Below are 20,284 nucleotides of genomic sequence, written 5' to 3' on the forward strand. Positions count from 1 at the left end.
AGCCTTGGTTGCACCCGTGTCGTCAACGACGACTTATTTAGGGTAGTAGAACGATAGTAACCCGCAGCGGTACATATGCGTTGCTGGTTGTGCGGATAGGCGAGCTTCTGCTGCTTATTTAAATTATATAAGTTTAATTGCGGACGTTGAAAAACGACGGACTTGCATGCGTTCATAGCGTAACAAGTTGTTTGGGAGACAATCACACAAGCCTTCTGCATTACTAAGAGGAACTGAGTGCGATCATTTTCGTGAACTGCATCATTGCTACCTACTACATAACTGAGTTCGAAAATGAAATGTTCGATATCCGTAGGTAGACCCAATTAAAGACAAAAAAAAGTTTAAGCGTTGCCGAAGGTATACTCCGTCTATGGTTGAGCAGATACCAGATATCTGTACATTGAAATTAAAAAAGAAAGCTCCGAGAAGTGGAAATGTCTTATAGAAAGTTTGCACTTTCAAGAGGCCAAAACGTTTCGATATCTAATTATATCGTCGAGCCATCCGATGCAGAAACAGAACTCGTGTACAGCAATACTAGTGATGTGACACCTCATTGAATATGGCAGGAAATTTTTAGGGCTTTATAGAATTGACAGATGAAATCGCTGTTGGAAAAAAGAGGTGTTTCTGGGGACAATTCAACAATAGGATGAAGGAGATAAGCGTGATAAGCAACTACGTGAAAAAAGTAAGCATGCATTACGACATCATTACTGAATTTGTCGGAAAGCAAGGAAAAAGTCACACCCACTTCCCTTCAATTTTTCAGATAAAACACATCTCCTCATGTCGATTAACCATCCATTTGGAATTTTAAGGAATTTAAAAGTATGTTGAATCGCCAAAGGCAACAAAATGTGAACCAAAAACCTGTTCATTTTCAATAAGCAAGATGGCTGTCTTGAGGAGTATTTATGCGCTACCTTGCGGTTCGGCACTTTTTTAAGTTCAATTGATATCAATTCCAACATATTTTCCCACCTATTGTATCTTCTAGCTGGATAATACAAACTCTAGAAATAGGTGACCGAAACGCGCCTGCCGCGATCAACTCACTTTCTCTGAATGGAACTCTTCACCCTGATCCTGATAGGTTTACTATCCTAGGTTTTCACTTCACGTCCGCTTAACGAGTCTGAAAGTGTTTCAGTACTTCGGAACCTGTGAAAATCACACTCGGAATTTAAACTAAGGGGTCTCTCAAATGTGCTATATTCGTTTCACCAATATGTTTTTGGGTTTATAAGCAGAGAGAAGAAATTACTACGTCTCCCACTGACCAAGCGAGGGAAATTGGATCTGCAACAGTTCTTAGTTGTTCGTAATAGCAATGTAAATGTTGTCAATGAAAACACCAAAGCCAGTTCTTCCGAAATAGATTCTATGTTGAATTTTGTATTCCGCAATACTGCGTAGTTGTTTCGTTTGACCAATCTATGTGGGAGCGGAAGAGAAGGCGATATTGCGATGGTTGAGAGTAAACTCCCAAATTGCAGACGCGATGTCTTACGTACTGGCAAGAACGAACGGTGGATGGACGCATAATTCAACACGATGCTAAAAGAAAAACCCCTTCAACTGGAATACATGAAACGTCCTGAGGTTCCAACACAAGGTGGAGAGTAAGAACACAATCAAAGGTGTTCTTTTAAGTGAAACACTTTTTCTGAAAGGAAGCCATGTGTTATGCAACAAAAATTCACTTTAAAAGGTGCTTCACAGTGCAAAAATGCTTCAACGCAGATTCAGTTTACAAGAATAAAACTAAGGAGCAGCACTCAAAATAGCATCAAAGACAGTGTCGTCTTCGAGATACATAAATCGATTAAATGCGATACGAAGTGATAACCTGCCGTTCCACGTTGCTTTTTTTCTTCACTTTTGCCCTTAATCAAATTCTCTCCACTTTTGAAGTAAACATCGTGATTAGAGTTTGAGCAACTGCAGCTTTGATGCACAGGAAAACACGTGTTTTTAAACTTTTGATTTAGAATTTTCCCATTTTGTCAATTAGTTATCCGCGCCAAGAGTCAGTAAACTAGATTGACCCCTCAATGATACACTGATTGGATTAGATCGATGAGTGTTCCTGCATTTCTTTTTTCTTTCGGGTACTCGAACGAGAGCAAACTGCTTACCTTCGCTGCGCAGACCTTCATTACCACGAACTCATCCAGCTCTGTTTTTACGACGGAGGAACATACACTGAAACTTCATGTACCTATGCGATTAAAACGCTCTTCAACATCAACTTAGATGTGCATGCTTCGCACAAACATGCATTCCAACCAACCGTCGCGTTGGGTTTATTATAATGACTCGCAATTTTTGCAAACTACGCTCAATTCTTCTGTTCAACAGCAGAAAAACTGCAGCTTTTAAAAAGAGGAGCATACTGCCGGTAAACCATGTCCACTAGTTACCATGACCCACTAACTATGGTTCTCACTACCTCTTCGAATAAAACAAGGCAATTTCCTGCTCGAATGAAAAACACATCTCGTGACCATCAGATAGGTTAGCGAAGCAGCATTTCACAAAGCGTATTTCCGAAGAAGATCGATGGCTATTTCCTCTTTTTGAAGAAGCGAGAAGAGATCCAAATTTTAATTCAAGAAATAAAAAGCAGATAAGATCCAAGTAGGTAACTAAAAATCACCAATTTCCAGTAAGTAGTGAATGGCTTTCCTTTTAACCCTGGTCTGCAAGACTGTAAGTGCACACTCACGCTCCAGCTCCAACTACATTCAGTTCAACTCATTCACTGAAACCGTAGGTGTGGCGGAAACAAATTTCCTAGTTTTGTCGCCAGAACTCGAGTCTTCCGGCTACGAATTTCACTAAAATGATGGTGAAACGAATCGAAAGAGAGGCATGTCAAGAGCGGCGAAAAGAGTACATAAACTAAGAACTACTTTCAGGACTCTTAGAAGGACGCGACATCAAAGTTTAAAGCCAACACAGCGTTTCATAACAATTAGGAAAAAACAATATAATCATTTCAACCACATGTAAAGTTCTAATGAAAAGAGTTCGGTTCTCTTGTTCTGGTAGCTTGACGATCAAAACTAAACAACAGCTTTTTTTAGTGTTTAAAATGCCCAAACAAATTACTATACATATCTTTCGGTGCTGCTTACACATTCTTCGACTTCGATAATAGCAGCTTAAACAAAGAAACAAGAGTCAGCAAGCGGAATAGAGTAGAGATGAGCCAAACCTATGCGCTGCAAAGAAGTTCAAGGCTCAGGATATTTGGATTGCGACAATTGTCAGACAAAAACTCGAGGCCATCGACCGCATCCATCGTGCTTCCAGCGGATCTACAACACACCTATGTGCCGCCAGTCTTTCAACCCCGCCTTCTCAATATAAGCCAGCAATTAGGTATGCTGCAGTGATAATCCAACAATGATCTGCACTGTTGCTGGTATGTAACATTAGTGCTATGTTGCACCATAAACCAGAACTATTAGGCTAGATTGTACAACAAATCTTTGCGTAATTAAATGCATCACCACACGAATCCGTGTTGGTGCGGGTTTCAAGTGGGTAATGCTTTTACGGGGTCGTAAATTATGGGAGAAAGGTGATTCCATCCATTTCTTCCTAATCGCCGTAAAAGCGGCTAGGAAGATGCGGCTTCGAGTGTTCCGGGGCGCTATTTCCTAAATCGAGAACCATTGCAGCGCACCAGCTTTGTGCACGCGCCGCATCTTTCGGGCCGTTTTCCACGGCAATTAGGAAGAAATGGACGGAATCACCCTCCTCCCATAATCAACTTATTCAAACATAATCAGATTCTACAAGATGCTACAAATAGCGAAATATTTGGAGATGTAGAACATGTTACCAGAAGTGTTGTTTGGAACCAAGTACCTCTCCTGTTTGTTTTATAACAGCGCCTATCTACACATAGTTCCAGGTCTATGACCATTGCTCTGCGTGTACAGACTAGCAGCTTTACACATGAGTTCATTCGAAAACTTCAACATTTTTACAATTTGCAGCTTTCATTAACGATCAAATAAACAATGTTTTAGTAATAGTTGGGCAAAAGAAAATCCAAAGACTGCAACGCGACGCCCCAAAGGTACATTTAAATGTTTGTGCGTTTACACGTAACAACAAAGCGAGGGGAAGAAGAACACTGGCGTAGACAGCGTCAAGCGCAAAATAGGCTACTATAAAGAAAAAGGTTTTGCCACATAACAGTTACACAGTCTTGGGAAACAATCCTGCTTTATACAACAACTACCAGCAATGCCTTAATATCTGAACATCAACAATTTAAAATAAAAACAAAAGGTTGCACCATGGATCCATCCAGTTTACAACGAATGAGAATACTGTACAAACAAAGAACACATAAAAACACCGAAATAACATCAACGTGCTGTTATTCTTAGGGCACAATTCAGTGGGTAGGGAACTCCGCAAGAATGTATGAAACTACTTGATATAAACCCACTCCTGCCTAAACTTTCCTTTCAATGCTCTGCTTGCTTCAATACACAGTGAGTCGTAAGGAACATACCGACGAAATGTTCTAACAGTGGTTGCTATTATCTCAATTTCCGAAAAGAAAATAAATGTTAAACCAAAAAACCAACCGTAGAATAAAATTCCGAGAGGTCTACAATACTTTGGACAAGCCGTCTAACTTCGCGAAAGGAACCTTCACAGAAGGCAATTGAAACTGCTTCTGACAATCGCTCTGAAATTCTTCCTTTCCTACCCTACAATTCCAGACCACTGCGTACCAATGCACGCTCAAATAGGTGTATTCGTAGATCATCAAAATTAAAACTAATACACATGAAAGCTCCAAAAGGCAATAACTACTCAAACACAAAAGAAAACTTAGTGTGACTAGATATTACATAAAAGAGTGCTTAGACAGAGTGCTGCGAGAGAATGTATAGTCGGATCAAAACGACAGGAAGCACGGCACAATTGCGGCGCGGTGGAGAGGGCAGTGGGAATCGATGTGGATCCATTGTAACAATGGTGCAAGTAATGGTCCCCACTGGATACTCTGCACCGCGCCGCTTCGATCGCAACCGCTTACACAACTGCACCGAGCTTCATTTCGTTTTGACCCTACTATAGTTCATTCTTATCACCGAGATCATAATAAAGAACTATGTAAAACAGCGGAAATTCCTTGCTCCCTTGCTCCATTGCGGTGGCTGCACTCTCTTTCGAATTTGGTAAGACCATACATCTCCATAAGATCACAAGAATATCAGTGAGCATACACAGTCCTAGCGGATGCCTGGAGTAGATCATCGGAATGCCGCCTAATGCGACTTTGCGCAAAATCAACTGAAACCAAACAATTATCTGTTAACACGAAATTGCAACAAGAAATCAAATGAATAGCGGTGGGAATAAAAATGGACAACTGTTACAACAGAAAAGCCACCAGGGGCACAAAATACGATTGCACCCAAGAACTGCTGCAGGGCCTCTCTAAACCGTAAGAGAGCGAAATTAAAAGGCAAAGTGAAACCAGCATGTGTAGCACTCAATAAAAGAGTAACTACATCGAAATTAGACTATTCTACATTGAATAACACATGATTTCAGACACGAAGAAATAAATCCATACCAAATTTTAAACGTTTAAAATCTGAAGTGAGACATTGGTAGCAGATTCAGTAAGAAAATTTTACTCGTATACTCATAGATTCAGGAGAAAAAATATTCTACGAATCTTGCCTTTTCTATGACTTGAAAAACTATCCTACCCTTAGTCAACGTTGCAGTCGCTTTGCCAACATTCCTTGCAACTTGAAACATAGGAGGTAAGCTGGCACGAGACCTCAAAGTCCGAGTCTCACTCAACTCCGTGTCATCCTTATTTTGCATGATGTTGCGCAAACTGTAATTGCATCCATGAAGCAAATTTCAACATATGCTGTCTCCTTAGTGGTGTCCAGCTCCTATAAAGAGTTTGCTAAGAAATACAGCACCCATTTGTTGAGTCCCTGCTCGCATTTTTCATCGTTTTCGGGAGTTTTGGCGTCGTGCCTTGCTTTTCTGTGGAACTTCTAAGACGTTTGCGATTATCAGTACCGGCACTCTCCGAAGAAGTTTTTGCTCTAGAAGCGAAACGACCACAGGTTTTCCTCTCAACATTCTTGGGTAGGGGAGATTGTAAAGGAGGAAGGACATCAGCATGATTGATGAATAGACCGGATTCCTCTTTTCTTAAAACCAATTCTGAATGCGAAGTGGTGGTACTTTCAGCAACTTTCGTCGAACGCAGAATTCGAGACGACGGTTCTATCAGAGCAACGCATTCGCGGGGCTTTTCATCACTTTTGCTATCTTTCTTAACATTTGCATGGCGCAAACTCTCTTTTCTTGCACGATTCTGTTCTTCTGTTAGAGCAGATAGTGAAATCCTTCCGCTTGATTCCTGCACTGGGTGATGTGGTCTAAGTATCGAAGTTCGACTGTGTGCTGACGACACTGGGAGTACACTAAAAATAGAAATCTACAGAAACTATCTTATTAGAAATTAGTGGCACGAGTCCTCTCCAGCAACAACACCAACGATGGAAAAAAGAGACCCACTTACCCAGCAGCGAGCTTTCCTCTATGTTTTCTTGGAGATGATGTTGAAGTAAGAGAACTATGGTGGCACGGCTCAGAAGAAGTTGATGGAGTAGGCTCAAACGATGAGGTGCTGCTTCTAAACCATAAAATATCGTCTATTCTAATAAATACTGTTAATTAATATTATTACACCACTTTTTAAATGGCAAACACCGCTTCATCATGAATTTCTCGAGAGCAGAAAAATGTCTATCTGTATGGCTAGGAAGAATTCCTAGGAATGCGCTGCCTCTGATACTACGTCCTGAGAAAAAGGGGGACGCTGAAAGTTGCAACTTTTATTGATAACTATTCGCACTCTATTTTCCCGCTCTGTAAAGTAAATTTCTGGTCGCTGCTTCCGTTGTAAAGATCCATAAATCCGGCGTCCGGAATAATAGTCTAGAATCCCAATAAAATCTCATCATTATTGATATTGATATTATCATCATTGTTGATAACAGGAAAACAACTTTTTGGGTACTTTTGTTGATTCCTATTCGGACCCATTTCTACGCATTCTGTGTTCTTCCTGAAATTTCACCCATTCCCCATAAAAGTTAAAGTTTCTGGTGTTAATCAATCCGCTTGGAATGCGCTCACGTTCACTTAAATTAGAATCATTTGAGGTTCACGAACGTGTAACTGGCTTGCGGTGGATAGCCGATGTGTCAAGTCAGTGTTTTTATCCTCCCATACAAGTGCTACCAATTTATCAACACCGGAGGGAAGGCTCGGTGAGCACTAGGGCGTTTCCCATATATATATATATATATATATATATATATATATATATATATATATATATATATATATATATATATATATATATATATATATATATATATATAATTATATATATATATATATATATATATATATATATATATATTATTATATATATGTGTTTTTTTGTTTTTTTTTAAAGTTTTCTATACGGAACAGCAAATTTGTATTTCAAGAAATTTCGCTGCATATCCTAAAACTACACGAAACAAAACCTTTACGTATAGTTTCCCAGTCATTTCTGTGCTGCAGTTCTTCCTATAGTTCTTTTCCAAAAATTGGAGCAGAAACTACGAAAATAGATATTAATTTCCATACACGAGTACACAAGATCTGTTTTCTGCAAAGTATTGCGGAAATTCTACGTGTCCTTATTGAGCACATCGCCCACAATTCCAAAATGTGTAAACCAGCTAATTCTTCAACAGAATTTTGAAAATCAATGACTGCGAACTTACGCTGCCATGCTCGGTGATGCACTTGGTGAGGGAGGTTCTGATAAACAGCAAAAATCCTCAGCCAGCGATTCGCCGTAACTCAACACCTCCTTTGTAAACAAACCCTAAAATCCAAAAATTAATAGCGCTTTAAATAAAAAAAAAAACAGGATCTAAAGAAACTTGGTCCTAAATTACCAAACAATTCGTTCTGCCTGAAGAGCTCCTTGTGCTGCTTTTCAGAAACAGAGTTATTCAAGGTGTTTGAAAAGCAGCGCACACAGAAATTTTCTACCTTGTGTTCTCTCAAGTAATAAAATTCGTAACGTAGTTTGCAAATATCACAGAATACAAACGCGGAAATGAGAATCATCGAGACGCTGTGCATCAGTTTGCTCAACAAGACAATTATTTACATCTATAGAATTGACAAAATAAAACAGGGCAAAAAGAAATTCATTGTTCGTATGGGCGTTGAGAATGCTTGCCCTCTCGACCAATTTCACCACTGATTCATCATGCGGGGTCTGGTTTTACCAATCCTATGAATGCATAATTGTATTTGTTGGTTGCCAAACTGGTGCTTCTAATTCCTGGACTTGCAGGTTTTCTTTTTTTCACCATGATATTTGCAAACTACGTTCTGAATCTTATCAGCTGCTAGGGAGAACCCAACAAAGAAATTTCCCCAAATGCAATGTTTGAACAACCTCTAAGGATCATAATACCGAACGTGGAGCTAATCGCACTACAGACTGTAACTACGCACGAAATTCCTACCTCTATACTTTCGTTTAGATAAGTGACAATACGATGACTGAGAGGCACAGGCCGTGAAATATGTTCAGCGATGAGCAAAGCTGCACCGCCACTAGCATGTACGTAATTCCGTTCCTCTTTAATTTTCTTCAAAAACAGACCAAGTAGATCATGTCCCTAAATTTTCTTAATACATAAAGTATAATTTCCAAAACCTTCTTTCATTTTAGGAATGCAATCAAAGCAAACATGGATAAGAAACTAGCCTTGTGGAGGGAGTTGCACAATCTGACCCAAGAGCGCACCGCCTTAGTCATCCTCTTAAGGTCACACGAACTCGAAGGGATTACTACAGTGTTACTTTCGGTGTTTCGTGTACGCCCACGACCTTTTCTCGATGCAGGTTGCGTTCCGCAATTAGAAATTTCAAAGAAATCAGGAAGCTCAAGTTGTAACGATTCTGGGTCATCGATCTGGAACGCGTAACATCTCGGTTCACTGGATTACCATAAAAAAGAAAAAATGACTTACCATGACCTCGTCTTGAAGATTTTCAATTAGAGGTTTTCCATTATTATCTAACCTTTTCCTTTTCCAGTACTCGAACACATCAGAAACGTACAAATGGTCGAGCGACAGCCTTAAAGAAGAATAAAGATGCTAAGCGAAGCGATACTGTTATTTACCCACAACTTCTTTGTGATTACCTGTCTGCAATCTGTTTGTAATCAACAAACTGGTAGCACGTCTGCTCAAGCTTCGCTAGAGGTCCAGAAATACAGTATTCCTCTGTTTCTTCATCAGAACCAGGCTGCTGCAAAAGAACGTTTTCTCTATTTAAAAAATACCACAGCAAAGATACTCACCTGATTTGGGTCACATTTGGCATCGTCCGAATCGAAAATTTTAACCGAGCGATGCCTTGAACATAATGAAATCATGTGTACTTTGTCATCGTCAGAGTCCTTAACACATACTGCTCATATCCCCTGTACTGAGAGAAACAGAGATCCATAAAATATCACCTGTTCGATACGCATTTCTAATCCGCTTCGCAGAGCACATGTAACATGGAAAAATACTTTGCAGGAGCTTACAGAACACTTTATGCACGCCCCCTGTCGAGTATCACATATAGAACACCTAAAGCGAGATTTGGATTGATCATCTTAATCGTATACAAAGTTTATTCAAAGTCCAAGTAAGAAAAAAAGCTGGATCTGTCACCTACTTTGCTGCCCATCTCTCCTCTTGTATCTCACCAATACACGTAATCGGTTCGCGTTTCTCAAAATCTCCGAATCTGAAAACAACGAGTACAAATATCATCACTGGAAACTGCTATCACATTTTTAAATGGAAAATATATAGTACGTTTCCAGTTACCCTTTGTTTACATAGACCCAGAAAGTGAAATTATTTGCTTCGCTATTTCAAAGAGATAGTCGATGACATTTTTCACTACATGAAGCAATGTCTTCTCAGTTCCTCTTATCCAATATTTTTTTCTTCCAGACGAAAAGACCTGTGGTATATGATCCTCCATAACCTTCTCAGGAGCCGTATACTGAATTCATCCAAATAAATAAGGAAATTTTCGTTGTACACGGCGCTCATTCGCGTGCGTCAGATGGCTGCGTAATTGTCTGCTCTCGTATTTTTAATTTATTCCTACTTATCTCTCTAACGCTCCTTCTCCTGTCTCTCCCTTATCAAACTCGGTGCAATCTAAGATTTTTTTTGTATAACCATCATTCTTTTTTCGACACTGGTAACGAATGTAGAATGTAACGAATCGCATTGACTACAATGTGTTCAGTATGTAATTGCAACTGAGGATTGACATTTAGGAGAAACAAAGGAAAGGAAGGATACAACTATTTTTCTCTGCGTTACCAGGAAATAAAGCAATTGTTACAGATAGCGCATGATCACGATAAGCCTTCACAGCGACATCCATTCCATAAATCATTCGTAATGTGGATTTTCAGAAATATTGAAGGAAATGAATAGATAAAGAAAGTACTGCCGAAAAGGCTATTTTCGTACGTGATTTAGAAAGTCAAATTATGCTATTCCGAAGTGACATCTATTACATTCCTTTAAATATAAAAATATTCAAATTTTGAAAGTAGAAACTTCGCAACTTTTCGACGATTACAAAACAAAATTAACGTTAATATTAACCAACACATGAAAAAATTTTAAAAAAATTAAAGCATTAAAAAACTACCTATTCCTCATTTGTGTCTACGTCCGTTTCCACAACATATTAATATGGTAAATGGACCCACACACACATCGACCCATTTTTGCTACCACTACAATACACCTACCTGCACTCATGTATCCACAAAGCACAAACCACATGTGCCCACTGATTCTTCCTATCTGTGCACTTCAGAGCACCGCCTATCGTTGGGCACAAAATGCATGGCGGATTCCTTCCTTAACAGTTGAATTAACACTTTATTCCCTCGAATTGAAATTGTCTAAGGCATGACAGCCGCCACTCCTGTGAACTGCACGGGAACGGTAAAGAGGGTCCCGGACGGATTCTCCGCGAATACTATCGAGACATTACGCGTCTCGCGGATATGCCAGGGGATACCTGAACATACTTCGATGAAGCCACGCTTCTGTCGTTCACGTGGACACAGATAACCGTCTTAGAAGCTCTTCTGTCCATAGAGACACAAAGAACTACACAGTTATGGTCACTCTGTCCAAAAATAAATTTGTGTACAAAAAAGCCTACAGGATAATGATAATCATCATTCTCCTTATTTTTGAAAGCTGGATGTTCCGTCTTTGACGAAAAGGTTCATATTTTAAGCTACTAGATGCAACTTTCTCTCACATATCACGTGATTATTTCTCTTGCCTCTAGTACGGTTACGAATTTGAGATCACCACACATCACAAAATCCTAGTGCATGTGTCTTATTGTCTTAAACAACTTAGTATCTAGTGAATTATATCCTAACCGGTGATCCAGCGTATGAATAGCGGTAGGTAAGCAGAGTCAGCCATTTAGGTGCAACGACGGTGTATCTCTTCAAGATACGCACCATCTTTAATTGCTCTGCTGAGGGATGCTCGAAAATCCGTCGGGACCCTCATTACACGCACCCTGAACTGCGACCTCTCAGAAACTCCGTGCGGTAGCAAATGTCGTCGGTGGACCAGTATCACGTGACAGTCACGTTGTTTGTCGATTGGAGCGAACCACATTGCACCAATCGATCGTGTTTGCAGCGTCGTTAAGATTTTGGTGCTAGAGCGCAGCGGATTCCGCAAATGTTGGGAAAATAGAATGTTTCCCCGCATAAACAAAGGGAAACTAACCAAAACAAAAGCGGCACTTCATGCAGAGCCATTCGCCGGGAGGCAAAACTTGCAACCCATAACAGGACATGTGAACGCAGAGATTGCACCCATCGCAAAAGACCATTTCATCGTCTGGTTCAGATTCAAACTGAAATTCACATGAATAGATATCTACTACGCATGAAGACATTAATGAGCCTACAAGCTGAACAATCCTCACCGCCCGACAAATGTCACATGCAGCCTCTTCATCAAACTCGCCCAGACGTGAACTAGGTGAATGTAGAGGTTCCAGAAGCTTCTTATGGATATTCTAGACAAAAAGAACTTTCTGCCAAGGATGTAATGGAGGGAGAAAAGCTACCTTGTAACACTCGATCTCGAAAGCATTCATGATCTCTAGAAACATTCCCATAGTTAAGGCCGGTCTCTGCATCTCAAGACGCTGCTAAACCGGAAGATATATTATGGAATGGATAATACACAGAACCAGCATTTTCTTTCAGTTTACCTCGTTCAATAGTTCCAACCACTGTTTGTCTAATCTTGTGCTTTCATAGAGTCGTAAAGATTCCCTCGGAAGCTCTTCGTAAGGTTCGGAGAGGAATTTCTTCATCAATGCACGTCGCCCTTGCTGTATACTAAAGCTAGGCAGTAGGTGACAGAGAAAAAGCTAGCAGGAATACAGTAAATCCAGAAGTACATAGAAACAAATAAGTGATATGGTGGCATCCGTAGCATGATGATCATCATAATATCTTACGTAACAATTAAATAGACACAAAGACGGCTAACAGAAAGTGTATGAGAGACTTTGGTTTATGCTTATAAGAAATACTTACCGACGTATGCCCGAATGTCGGGAGTTGACAGCAGCTTTACGCACTTCATTTACATACACACAGTTCGGCTGTAAAGGAACCTGTGTGCCGTCGCTCCACTCCGTACGCCATCTTAAGCAAGCGGATTATTTAAAAAAATGCAATAAAAATGCAGTCTATACTGAAAATAGTTTTAAGTACGAAGTCAAAAAACTCGTTACTCTCATTCATTGTAACCAAAGTGAAGGTGGAAAAGACCCTAAAACTGCAAAAAGAGTCGGAGGACGAGCATTATAGTTTCCGACCACTATTTCTTCTGTATAAAACCTGTAATTTCCTTAACTAAAGACGGAGATACTGAGGCATGCAATTTTCTGGCAGCCATCCTAAGAACCTTTGCTTTTTGGTGGCGACTTTCGAGAACTCTGCATTTCGTCATTCATTGTAACCAAAATGAAGGTGGAAAGGACCCTAAAACTGCAAAAAGAGTCGGAGAATGAGCATCATAGTCGCATCGCAGTAGCACGATAGAACGCATCACAAGAGAACAGGAAAGTTAGATAAAATTTGACGAGAGTGGAAGGAATGACGGTGTTCATCCCATAATCTTACTGTGAATCAATTAGTTCCTCGTTATCTCAGAACGCAAAAAAAAAAGACGTAAATTGGTAAGACGCTGATAGAAAGCACTGCCCTTTTCAAATGTCAATGTGAATGCAATAATGTCAAATGTGAATGCAATAATGTCAAAAAAAAACAAGTGAATAAGTGACCAAAAAGAAATAGAAGATAAATTTCCACCTGTCTGTCATACGTATCAAACCACATCCTGGAACATCATCATCGTCGCTATCCACGTTGGTATCGATCCCTCTGCGTAATCTATCGAGTAGGTCGGTGCGAAACATTTCAGCGGGTCGTCCATCTAGAAGAAAGTATGAAAAATAAGGAAACAGGGATAAAACATCATAAAATCCGAAATACTCTACCATTCTGAACAATGTAGAAACTGCGTTTAGTGGGAGTTTGCAAATCAGAACTACCACTGACATTTGACCTGAAATGAATTGATAAGGAGCTTATAAATTCAAAGATTAGGAGATCTAATAGAAGAACTGAAAAGTACGAAATTTTTAAAGTCAAAGAGCAAAACAGAAGCCTTGCAAGAAAGGAGGAAAAAAGTAGCAATAAACACTTCCATAAAGTTAAAAAACCAGTCATAAAAATACACATGATTGATGAATTAGATTAACTGTTCATGCGTTTCTAGCTAGAAATTCCAAAAGACATCGGGAGCAGCAAAATTTAAAGCTGCAGGTTTCGATTATCATTATGCTGCACAATATTTATTCCGAAAAAATAATGTTAATGATAAGTTAGAGCCCTTCTAAGTCATTTCCCATTAAAACCACAGATATCACATAAAGATCATGTAGAGGGTTCGAAGTCAAGTGAAGAAACAACTCCGACTCCTTTTTCTCATATAACAAGTCGCACTCACTGTTCGTCTAAACACTCAGTTTTAACGTGTCGGTGGTCGTTGGGTTTAGCGGTGCTGCCACCGGACTTGCTGAATCTGCATCCACGGGAAGAAAGCACTTCTTCGGCATCCTCATCGCTAAATTCCACGTGGTTGTCGCAATGCAGTTTGTTAGAAGTGCTTGGAGATGAGCCTAAATGTTCCTGTGAATCAAAGCAATCTTTATAAGAATATTTTGAACCATATTTTAAATGTTTTTCACTTGATCTAGTTTAAAATTGTACCAGATAGATGATAAGACAATAAGATAAATTGATGTAATATTTTAGAGCCTCTACGAGAAACTAAGATGTAGCATAGTATAGGACAGGCTAGAGGTAATTTATAAGAATGCCCACATGCAAAATTATCGTCAAATAAACTTCAAATTTTCGCAACCCGTGTTGGAGCCGGAACCCCTACGAAGCGAAGAATTATCTGCACACAGAAATGTTGTGATTGTCCAAACCATATAAATTTCCAGACTGCTAAGTAAGTAACATATGATGAGAAAGAAAAATAAATTTACTGAAACGATGATTAATAGGCGAGAAACGTTTCCGTTTCGGAGTAGTATCTTCGTCGTCACAACTTTCTGCGTTAGAATTCGAAGGATTCAGCTCCTCTGTAAAAGAAAAATAGCGAACAACCGTAGCAGAACAATGAAAGTAGATTGTTCGTCACTCACTTTTCTGAATATTTTTAAGTTTCGGAGCTCTTTTAATTCCGTTCATCGTTAGCGGTTCGGCGCCAAATGAACGCCGCTGAACGCAACGAAACTTTGCCTTTGGAGCAAAACCGTCGAAATTTGGAGCTGCAGGCGTCATTTCGGAACTGTCATGTGATCACACACTGTAAACTGAGAACAGTTCGAAAGATTTGAAGTTATCATTGATCATTCCATCAACGCCGTCAAATAACAAAATAACAGTGAAACAACCAGGAGAGAGGAGGAAGAGGGAACACAGAAAAAAACCACATCACATGTAGCGCCGCATTCAGCCAGGCAGCTTCAGTTTCAGTAGCAACTGTGATTGAAACAGACAAAAACCACACACCCGAGACGAAACTCCCGAAACAGGACGCCTCTGGGAATAAGGCAATTATTTGATCTCATTCTGTGACCTCTAATCGATGTTTCGGATACCAACGAGCTGAACAACACAACACAAATATCTCCCGGGTGTTGATAGGTCGATCGCGAAACGATGCCGTATGTCGAATTCAAACGGCGAGTTGAGCGCCAGCGTTATTAAAGGACCCGTTTGGAATGGATCACGTGCGCATCTAAGGACGCGCTGCACAGCGTTGTCAACGCAACGCGAATTGATATCGATTTTGCTCACTCGGGTATCCTTTTGCTTATTCTTCGTCTCCTTCACTTTTTACCCTGATATTTCGTTCATTTGTTGGTTATTTTTTTTCTCATTCATCGTGGTAGTATTTCCATTTCGTTCGGTTTGTCACTCGTTTGCCTGCCATTCCTTTCTTTTCGCTACATAAAGCAGCTGAAGATGCTCACTTTGATTCTTTTGATTCCTGCTTGCTTGACTTCTAAGGTTTGTCTGTTTTGATTCCGTAGGAACTCGTCAGTGTCAGAGGATGAATATGTTGCGGTGACTTCACCGTCGAAAAGACCTTAGGGACTAAAATAGAATTAATTCAATGATAGGCAATTACGTGGCACTGAAGTCGTAGTTTGCAATGATTATACTGAAAGCATGGGGTATTTATGAATTAATCTACGAATAAGAAGGGTTGAGAGAACGAAAGTAGCACGAGTTCTTATTTCGCCTAACAAAGAAACTTTTTGCACCGACAAGATTGATGGAATGAAGCAGGGCAAATTACGTACCACACTCTATCCACTTGAGAGTGTGATGTCGAGGATTTTTTCCAACGCTAAAGTTTTTTTTGTTTGACGGGAATGAAAAGGTTACTGAAATGACTCTTACCCATTAAACGGGAACATATAGATGTGATCTCATCCTAGTGGTAGTGTTGAGCACGTTTCGAATTCACTTTTGGCTCAAACAGATTGAAACTTCTCACCTTTGATTGTTTTTATTATAGTAAGAGTTGTGGTACCATCACCGAATTATTCTCAAATTATGGAACTTTCGGAGCTGCATTGTGTTATGAAAAGAAATCTAATGAGTCGCAGATTTCCCTCAGAAAGAGTTTTGCAGACATGAGTGACGACCGTGCAGATGCCAAGAAAGAGGATATGGAATCGAAAGGCGCGAACGGCGACCGTGGTGGTAGTCCCGCTAACGAGAACGGCGCTGAACGTGAACAACGCGATGACGTTTGCCGCGATTTCCTTAAGAACATATGCAACCGCGGCTCACGCTGCAAATTCTACCATCCCGCAGACAGCAAGCAACGCACTGAAGATATGATCAATTTCTGCATTGACTTCCAGGTGTGTATGCGTTTCATGAAGCTACTAGGAGGTAATCATAGAGTTAGCCCTGGCAGAATAGCAGTACTGCATAGGATGTTTATGCGGTATTCATATAGTTTGAGCGAATTTGGCTAACTTTATTTAAAGCGAGTGTTTAAAAAATTTCTGTTTTTTAAGCTGGAAATTCGTTAACTGACTAAGGCTTTTTAGAATCGCGGCTGTATGCGCGACAACTGCCGCTTTGTGCATGCGTCGCGCGAGGAAGTGGAGCGGTACAAGCACACGCGCGAAGTGACGTTGCCACTGGCGCGTGCGATTGCAGCGGTTACGCAAGGTGACACTATCGCGGGAATTCCGGTCTGCAAGGAGTTTCAGTCTGGCAAGTGCGCTCGCGGCGCGCAGCGCTGTCGCTATTGGCACGTGAACGTAGAAGAGGAGCGCGAACGACGTCTGCGTGGTCTTCCTCCATCAGGTGGGCCTCTCGGAAGATTTGGTGGTCCATCTGGAGGCCGTTACGGTGGTCCTCCAGGTGGTTCATTGTATGGCTTAGCACCTTTGGGTATGCGGCGAGCTGGCCCGCCTCTGGATGGTCCATACGAGAAGAGATCCCGCATGGAAGAAAGCCGTGTCACTGAGCTTGAGCGTAAGAATGCAGAACTTTCGAAGGAAGTGGAGACACTGAAGAGAGAGTTGCAACGCGAGCATGAGCGTTATGAAGATCTTTATGCGTTATTTCGCCAGCAGAGTGGAGGCGCAGGTGCGGCTCCCTCGAAATCCGCTGCGCAAGGTGGCTATGGCGGAGTAGGTGGCTATGGCAACTGGAACACAGGCGGCGGTTGGCAGTAGTTCATTTTCTTTGCTCTGAAAGCAGTTCTCATTCCCGTATGATCTTTTCTCGCAAGCGTGTTGTTGTTAATTGTCATTGTTGTTTAAGCACTGGCCGCAATATGTAATTAAGTCTTCTGCGTTCGAATTTTATTTGCGGCGTGGGCTGCGAAGTTGCGTTTATTGTACGTTAATTTTAGACGATGCTGAAAGCAGTTTATATGAATAAATTTAATATTCCGTCCAATTCGCGCAGTGTAGTGCTCCCGTTCGTGCTGGTTCACATGGAATTGTTCTTTGGGTGTAGTATCATATATTATTTGGAAGTCTGTTAACGTGTTCATAAACGTAATTGTGGCCTTGTTTGTCAGTATTGTGGAATATATCTGCATGTGGTACACGTTTCTTCAGAACTGTTGGGTTAACTTAGAGGGATATGTGATATTCATAGCAATGATTAGTTTTAAGATATCTGATTTTCTGAGGATTTTCCGTTCTTGGCAATTTGTTCAGCATGCTTATGACTGTAAGTTATAGACGATGGTTCAACTAATGTGAAGTTGAAAAGCATGGAAAATGTCACGTTATGAGAAAATACCTCTTTGCATTGCAGAGATGGGAGTACAGACATTCACCGTTTAATATTATGTTGAAAGGATTTCGGTGCACATCAATGTAAAGCATTGAGATTTCCAATAGTGATGGCGACAACATATTATGTGTAGAAAAGGTGTGATTCACAGAACTATACCTGACTTTTTGCAGCGAGTAGGTGGGAATATTTGGTTTTGTGCACCGCATAGTGAGTGTTTCACTGCATCTAAGAATTTGAACTTTATGAACTTCAGATAGTATTTTGTCGAAATATTTTTGTGGGAGTAGTTATCAAACAAGAAGAACGACAGTTCGCTGATAAACTGTTGCGGATAACGTAGATCCCATCAACTACAAAAAAATCATAAATTCTATATCTTGGTAATGCTAAGAAGGTGAATGAGGAACCAAAAAAGGAGCAAATTTATCAAAGTATATCTCCAAGGCAGGAAGTAACTGAGAGTCTGGTATTCAATGTTCGTTCGTAGGATCTCTCCATCGAATTTAATCTGGAGATGTGATCGTTGTTCACTTGTTAGGCTTCATACCACTGAGTCAGATTAGCGGCAGATATTGCCCAGTTGTCTCCGTTTTAGCTCACACAAGTAATAGTGTAACAGGGTGTGGCGCTCCATCAAAACACCACACCTGTGGAAAAGTGTAACTCAAACAAATGTATCGTTTATGTAACCAAGAATTAATTGACGAATAGCAGTAGCAGGATACTGACAATGTGCAGTACACTTAAGAACTGCCTTTTGTTGTTGTTCTGTTGGGAAAACGATATTAGATTTTTTGGGTTTTTGGGACTTTTTCTACTACCAGAAGCCTGGTCTCGGGGGTTCGTGCACGAAACAGACACTTGAAGGTTGGGATAATGGTTGAGTTAATACATGGTGGTGTGAGTACCTCCAACTATGCAGGACGAAATGGAGCTCGCATAGTTTGATCACTCCTAATCTCGAGGATCTTTAAACTGTTATTGCCTGATACAGCAACCGACTTCGTGCACTCTCAAAATCAAACGTTACGCGAGCACATCGGTGCCAATGGTCCCCACACTACTTGCATTCGTTGGTCCTCGCTAATCGTGCGATCGTTGCAGCTCCTGTCATCACTTATCATCACAAAAAATGACATATGACTCCTGTTACCAGGAAGATTTTAGGATTGCAGAACTTCTCGTTTTTCATTCAATAGAGTTACTTGTTTGGGACGTCACATGTAGCGCACATATGGCGTGCGATTTGTTCATTTTAATAGGCCCCTGTTTCTTGTTTCATATATCGACCTGATTAACAGTAACTCATTAGATTAGGGCTTGATTATGCATAGCGGTTGATGTCGATTAGTTCTGCATTTTGGAGGGGTATTCATATCTCTTTCAGGTCACGAGAGAACAGGCGGTCTGCAGAGTTCCACTAAAGGCAGTAAAAATTGTGCGTATCTAAATGATGAATATCGAACGAGGGCAGTGCTTGCTAAGAATAGAGTGACCTTTCTGCTGTTCATACTCGATTACATGAAGTTTACATACTCGATATCCGAGTGTGTGTACTATGTGACGTTTTAACCATATTTTTTCTACGCAGTGTGACTAGGTCGTATTATCTTCTTATGTAATTTAGATCCATTCCGCAAAAGACGCGCATAGAAGTAGGTTTTATTTATTCCGAAGCATGTTTCGAAACTTTTCTGTCCGCTCATTACTAAGTCACCCGGATCTGCTTGACATATACGTGGTTTCATCTTTCTTTAGTTCGTCACTTCGGTGAAGCTGTTAAAAGTAATACGCCGAGGGGAATTGATCACGTTAGAAGGATAGAGAGTCTACCGTCGATCATTCCTAGTAGAAACCGTAGAGTTTTAATACGCCTTTATGGCGCATGAATGACTTGCGGTTATAACTAACGCATCAGCTTGATGTCAAAGTTGCAAACGCACCGCCATTGCTGCTAATAAGAAATTCCTTCTTACATATGATTTAAACGTTAACAGAGCTCAAGATGTGCGTTAGGTTTTGTCTCATTTCTTGCCTCATCAAAGTCAATACGATGCCTAAAATAAATCAAGCAAAAAGAGCTGAAAGATGTTGTGATTGTGATGGAGATAGGTTTAACCAGTGAGGTGAGTTGTGGGCTAGTTTCATGGAGTATATTGTGTGCAGCCAACATGACATGAAGTTTGCAAGGAT

The 20,284-nt window shown here is 40.4% G+C and overlaps 2 protein-coding genes across 3 annotated transcripts; one reads left to right on the forward strand and one right to left on the reverse strand.

Moving 5' to 3' along the window:
* Window positions 1–4,496: 4,496 nt before the first annotated feature.
* RB195_010814 (uncharacterized protein) lies at window positions 4,497–15,091 on the reverse strand (the record flags this gene model as incomplete). Of its 2 annotated transcripts, XM_064191973.1 has the most annotated exons (25): window positions 4,497–4,555; window positions 4,620–4,642; window positions 5,268–5,334; window positions 5,760–5,893; window positions 5,985–6,497; window positions 6,596–6,709; window positions 7,857–7,960; window positions 8,616–8,771; window positions 8,861–9,067; window positions 9,126–9,234; window positions 9,302–9,408; window positions 9,461–9,559; window positions 9,620–9,737; window positions 9,826–9,897; window positions 10,931–11,042; window positions 11,943–12,072; window positions 12,145–12,237; window positions 12,289–12,372; window positions 12,436–12,565; window positions 12,767–12,877; window positions 13,547–13,670; window positions 13,735–13,802; window positions 14,247–14,418; window positions 14,794–14,889; window positions 14,953–15,091. In XM_064191973.1, 25 exons carry the CDS (start codon window positions 15,089–15,091, stop codon window positions 4,497–4,499), a joined length of 3,141 nt encoding a protein of 1,046 aa, XP_064049555.1. The 2 variants fall into 2 exon arrangements, with proteins under 2 accessions (XP_064049555.1, XP_064049556.1); XM_064191972.1 differs by lacking the exons at window positions 4,497–4,555; window positions 4,620–4,642 and having other exon boundaries at window positions 5,255–5,334.
* A 1,364-nt stretch (window positions 15,092–16,455) lies between these two features.
* On the forward strand, window positions 16,456–17,517 carry RB195_010815 (uncharacterized protein; the record flags this gene model as incomplete). Its single annotated transcript, XM_013445885.2, has 2 exons — window positions 16,456–16,689; window positions 16,882–17,517. 2 exons carry the CDS (start codon window positions 16,456–16,458, stop codon window positions 17,515–17,517), a joined length of 870 nt encoding a protein of 289 aa, XP_013301339.1.
* Between the last annotated feature and the right edge of the window lie 2,767 nt (window positions 17,518–20,284).

The sequence above is a fragment of the Necator americanus genome, chromosome III (genome assembly GCF_031761385.1).
Source record: "Necator americanus strain Aroian chromosome III, whole genome shotgun sequence".
Taxonomy (NCBI): domain Eukaryota; kingdom Metazoa; phylum Nematoda; class Chromadorea; order Rhabditida; family Ancylostomatidae; genus Necator; species Necator americanus.